Raw genomic sequence first — 5,940 nt, forward strand, 5'->3', positions numbered from 1 at the left:
GGCTTCTCACCTCCAGGCTCATCCAGAGTCCTCAGCACTCAGTCTCATTACCACCTCCCCCCACCACAAGCACACACCCCATCTAGCTCTGCCCACCCAGGACCTCTTCTGTCTACCTCTCCAGAGGCTTGGATCACTTTTCCATGCTGACAAGCCCCTCCTCAGCAGTAGGAGGGCCTTGGGACCCCCAAGGAGAGGGACCTCCACCCTTGGTTTAGAGAACCTTAGTTAAGCCCCTCAGATGTCCAACCTGGGCAGGGACCCCTCACCTAAATCCCCATTCCTCAGCTCTTTTTGAAGATCGGAAGGCCCTTGGAGTGGACAAGATGGAGTTACCCATTACAAAAACCCTCAGTGCATCCCAAAAGAGGCCCCATCTTTTCTTAAAATTAAAAACAATTTAAAAGGCCATTTCAGGGGTTTGTTGCAGCAACAACCAGCTTCTCTACAGGCTAGAAAATCCAGCGGCCTGGAAGGCAAGCCGGCGTGCCAGACTGCAATTCCTCTAAGTAGGCACCAGGTGTCGCTGTGGTCTCGTTGTCCCGGCTACCCCCCAATTCCAAGAACCATTTTTTTCTCCCCCTTCTCTCTCTTTCTCTCTCACTCCCTCTCCCCCTTGGTTGGGCTTTGCCAACATATCAAGATGCGTTTCGCCGGCTTCCATCACTAACCTCCCGGAGGTCATCAAGCCAAATTTATGAGTGGCCGCTCGAGTCACGTGACTCTATTTAAGGCTCCCTTATTTGGGAAGAGCGCATAGGATAAAGAAAGAGATATCTCCACCTATAAATTGTGCACTTTGGAGAACAAAAAACCCCTCAACTTCAAAGAGTCACAAATCACCCTTAATCAAAAAGGGTGCAGAAATTTTTTTGGGCCCTCCCCGCCATGAGCTCCTACGTAGCCAATTCATTCTATAAGCAGAGCCCCAATATCCCTGCCTATAACATGCAAACTTGTGGGAACTATGGATCGGCCTCAGAGGTGCAGGCATCCAGGTACTGCTACGGCGGATTGGACTTAAGCATCACTTTCCCACCGCCTGCGCCTTCCAACTCTCTCCACGGGGTAGACATGGCTGCCAACCCCCGGGCTCACCCCGACCGCCCCGCCTGCAGCTCCGCGGCCGCTCCGGGACACGCTCTGGGCAGAGATGAAGCGGCTCCTCTGAACCCCGGGATGTACAGTCAGAAGGCGGCTCGCCCAGCGCTGGAGGAGCGAGCTAAGAGCAGTGGGGAGATCAAAGAGGAGCAGGCGCAGACAGGGCAGCCTGCCGGACTGAGCCAGCCACCGGCCCCGCCACAGATTTACCCGTGGATGACCAAACTGCACATGAGCCACGGTAAACTTTAGGACTTCATTTTGCGCGCTCGGGTCCGCCTGGGTTTTATAGGCCATGCGGGGCAAATAAAGAAAAAAAACCTGAGGCCATAAATTTTACGATCCAGGCATCAATGGCTCGTAAAACTGTCCACTAAAAGGCTTAGAGGCTGTGTGCGCCCAAATTTACGACGACATAATTGGATCATAGGAACAAAACGTGTATAAAAGGCAATATTCAATTTTTGGGGGAGAGGGAGGGAGTTAAAAAAATAGAGGGATCTAAAGGGTGAGGAGCGCGGGGCTCCAGAGCGGGGATCCCCCTGCGGCTCCCTCCCTCCCCTGTGGAGCCGGCTCGGCCGGCGCTCGCCGCTCCGGAGGATTCCAGCGACTCGGGAGGGGCGGGAGGGGGGTCCCCGGTGCTCGGATCTCGAGGGTGCTTATTGTTCGGTCCGAGCCTGGGTCTCCCTCTCCCCCCACCCCTCAGCCCCTCTGGCTGCTGAGTGAAGGCTGCGGCGGAAAGTTTCCTGCCTGGGCGGAGGCGCCTCTCCCGGGGCTGGGCTGGGCCGGGCCCGCCTGCGGCCCGCCGGGCCTGTCTCGTCCTGCTTGTCTCCTCTCCCTCCCGCTGCGGGTGGGGGCCTGGGGCTGGGGTGGGGACTCTGGGGCGCTGTACGCTATTCACCCCTTCCTGGCTTGGGGGGGGGTTATATTCCAGAGACGGACGGCAAGCGGTCCCGAACCAGTTACACGCGCTACCAGACTCTGGAACTGGAAAAAGAATTCCACTTTAACCGCTACCTCACTCGCCGCAGGCGCATAGAGATCGCCAACAACTTGTGTCTCAACGAGAGACAGATCAAGATCTGGTTCCAGAACCGCAGGATGAAGTGGAAGAAAGATTCCAAAATGAAAAGCAAAGAGGCTCTTTAGAGGCAGCGGGGAGGCCTGCCGAAAGCACCCGAGCCCGCTTTGCTCCCCGCGCCTTTCCTTTTCGGTTTTTCCTCTCTCTATATTTTGGGGCAAGGGCGGTGGCTGGAGCACCGGCTCCCGGGCCTCACAGACAAAAGCGCTTTCCCTTGGCATTCTGCATCCCCACCGACCCCAGGTTCCCACGGGGCTGCCCACGCTGTCTGGACTCCCCTCAGTTCTGCTCAGCTCCGGGGCCCAGGGCAAGCTCCTCAGGGGTTCTCTGGGCCTGTGGTTTACGGATTGGCACTGACCGAACCCGGCCTGGGCCGTCTTCTCAGGCTTCTAGCCCCAGCGTGGCCCGCTTGAGTCAAGGTGGGCCCTTCGGGCGCCGCAGGCCCCGCGCCCCGACCCTCCAGACTCGGCCTCGCCCTCTCCTTTGTTCCGGGGTTTAGGCTGGTTGCGGCCGGAGAGAGAAGGGTTGTGCCTGGGGGAGTCCGGTGCCAGACTGGGGGGGGGGCTTCCGTATAGCGACTAAACTCTAGATGTTCGTTTTATAATGATTTGCATATGAAAAGGGGAGAAGACTGAAAGTCCGCTAGGGCCCCCTTGGTTGACCTACACTCTCCAAACCTTCTCCCCCAACCCCAAAGCCTGAGAACCTCTCCAGCCTGCACCCTCTGCATGCCCTCTCAGGCCCCCACCCTCAGACCACTAGCTAGCTCAACTATTGGGGTTCCCTACCACAGGACCCCAGCAAGCGGTCCTAGAGGCTCCTGGCTGCCCAGTAGTCCCTGCCATGACTTTCTGTGCCATCCTGCCCCATTGCTGTTGTACAACTATTTATTGACTCCAGGTCTTTCCTGAAACTATATTTTGTCATATCAAATAAAGACAAAGAGAGAACAGGACTAAAGATGCAGCAGATCCTCTTTGTTTGGGGCATGTATTGGGGCAAAAGTGTCTAAATGGGCTGTGGGGTGTAGGGGGATGGGCCCACAGCCTTTAAACTTCTCCTTTAAAGGAATTTTTAGGAACTTCTGGGGTAGTAAGACAAGGGAGGTGAAACTGACCTCCTATCCAGATCCCCGGCTTCAAGAAGGGCCTCTAGAGGAAGGGGAGGGCACCTAGGCCACCTGTACTGGCCTGTCCCATGATGTGGCTATCCAAGGCATTCGGGCCTCTGCACCCCGTTCTCACCTTGGCTGAGTGGATTTGAGGCCTCTAGACTGGCAGCGGCCCTCACTACATGCCAGAACTAATCTGTCAGGACCCGTGCCTCCGCACTGCTCAGACTCAGGCCCTTTTGGGTCTCTTAAGATCTCTCCCAGGACTAGGTGGTCCCTGAGGGGCCTCACTGGACATAGAGGGAGGGCTGAGTCCTCAGCCTAAGGGCCCATTTGGACTCGGAAGGATCCTCAGAAAGAGTTGGTACTGCTTGGTAAAGGGATGCTGGGGGAGTTTGGAGGAGGTGTGTCTTGGCTTTCTCAGATACTGGGGGAGAAGGAATAGGGAGAGCAATCTACAGCGTGTACCTGACTGGCAGGAATGGTTCAGACTATCTCCCCCACCTTCTAGGGCACAGGGCTATGCAGGACAATTAGCTGGGAAAGGATCCGCATAGACCAGTGCCTGAGAGGTGTCTGTTTGCTATCATTTATCTCAGTCTCTGGGATTTTGTGTAGGGGGAGGGTGGACTAAAGAGAAGGGGAAAAGGCAGATAATTCAGGTGGTGCCTGAGGCTGGCCTAGGCCCAGGCTCTGCTCTGCTCCAGACTCTTGGGATGGAATGGGGGAGGAAGTACTTTTAGGAGAAACAAATGTGGGAAGGGTCCATAAAACTTTACTGCATTTCCTCTCCTGCCTCCCACAACGGGGTGATTTCCTGGAGCCAAGCCTAGGCCCCCCACACTGGGGCAGTGATGGGGTGGGGAGAGGTACAGAAGCTGGGCTAGAAGGCTGCTCCAGCAGCCAAGAGGGAAAAGGAGCAGCGAGTCTCTGGGGAGGGGCAAGGGAAATATTTATGATTATTAATTCTGATGCTCCTTGGATTTATTATAAGGACTGACTTCTCTGCATCCTACTGCCTAAGCTACCTGTCTGTCATTTTTAAAAAGACCCAAGAGCCTTTCCTCACCCCATGCCTACCACGTAGGAGGCCTCACCAAATGTTTATTGAACTGCACCCATTGCTACACCCTTTTTCTTCACACTGTACTCACTTCAGGTTAGGGCACTCGTAATGTTTCTCCACTAGCACACAGTAGTCAGCCCAGCCTAGCACCAACTTATCTCCTCTCGATCTCCCCCCCCCCTCTCTCAAATAAAATGTGTAATTTTCTTCAGGGAGTTATTTTAATTTTTTCTCCATGCTGAGTAAAACTATTGGGCGAGCGGTGAAGCGTGGAGAAGTACTGGCGTCTCCAATGGGTAACAGTTAACTAAGAAAGAGGCCGTGGCACCCGCCATCACCCGCCCCAGTCTCCCTGGCTGCCGAGGCCCTGCGCTTCCTCCCCAGGGGACACACCGCCTCAGGGAGAGAACCGAGGGCTTTGCCAGGGTGGGGCAATGTTGCTCAGACCCACTGGGCAGGGCGTATCAGCCCTACCATGCCCTAACTGCCTCCTCCCCACAGGGTTTGGGCCTCTCTTTCCCTGGAGGAGCTGGAGGACTGATTCAAGTTGGTCGGGCTTGGGTAGATGAAGCCATGCCTGCCTGTTTTCCTCCTTTCCTGTCACAGTCTGCAGGTCTGCGCCCAGCCAGCCTCTGCTCCAGCGGCATCAGCAGCCACAACCTAGCCAGAGGCCTCGGACCTGCTCCCCTGCACTGGGAGTAGGTACAACCCAGACCCTTGCTTTCTCCCTGAGCAGAGGCTTCTACTTTGGAGTCTGGTGGTTCCCCCACCAGCCAGCCTCCTGGAACAATCTCCAAGTACCAGGGTTTGGCATTGCTCTGGGGGAGTTAGTGGAGGGGCTTCTGGGTCCCAAACAGAGACCATGGAGCCTGCCTCTCCACTTTGCCCTGAAACCCACCCCCTCTGGCAGCGAGAAAGAAGGGGAAGAAACGTGACTTACCTTCCCGGGGGAGTGGGAAGAGGGGGACACGGCCCACTCTGAGCAATTAGAGGAGAGAGGAGGAAAAAAAATAGGAGGAAAAAAAATATCAACACGACCTCGAAGGCGACAGGTCCTTATGGAAATAAGTAAGTAAATAAATAAGGATCCACCCTCTCCCCCCTCCCCACCGTGCAAGGGGGGTGTGGGGGTGGGGCAAAGGAGCAGCACAAGGGCTTTTTAGTGTAACTGAGCATTAGAGAAATACGCACTGCTTCTATGTGAATTTAGGAGTTTGAAACTTTTGGAGGTTATTTATGTGAATGGCCTGAAGGCAAGCCCGTGAGTGGCTCTTGGGGGACCACGTGATGTCATTAAACCAAGTTTTATGGTGTAGGGAGAGCTGACAAACCCACAATATATTTACATCATATATAATCTTAACTGTCCAGCCACGCAGCTGCTGGTGAGGTTTAATGCTAGGACAGAGGGCCTGGCAGTTAGAGGGGATTACGGCGCTGGGGATGATGGTGAGAGGTTACATCTTCGAAAATGAATCCCAGGCGAACGCTGTAAGTTAATTTTCTCTCTCTGACCCTTTCTCCCATTTACCTAATCTTCCCCCTCCATGAGAGAAGGCAGTTCCCACTCATTAAGGGGAG

General features: G+C 55.1%; 1 protein-coding gene across 1 annotated transcript; it reads left to right on the forward strand.

The window, feature by feature from the left end:
- Positions 1-813: 813 nt before the first annotated feature.
- HOXC5 (homeobox C5) lies at positions 814-3,142 on the forward strand. The gene is made up of 2 exons (XM_019659798.1): positions 814-1,342; positions 2,036-3,142. Exons 1-2 carry the CDS (start codon positions 889-891, stop codon positions 2,248-2,250), a joined length of 669 nt encoding a protein of 222 aa, XP_019515343.1. The 5' UTR covers positions 814-888; the 3' UTR covers positions 2,251-3,142.
- Positions 3,143-5,940: the final 2,798 nt, after the last annotated feature.

This window comes from Hipposideros armiger, unplaced genomic scaffold, assembly GCF_001890085.2.
Source record: "Hipposideros armiger isolate ML-2016 unplaced genomic scaffold, ASM189008v1 scaffold_303, whole genome shotgun sequence".
NCBI lineage: Eukaryota > Metazoa > Chordata > Mammalia > Chiroptera > Hipposideridae > Hipposideros > Hipposideros armiger.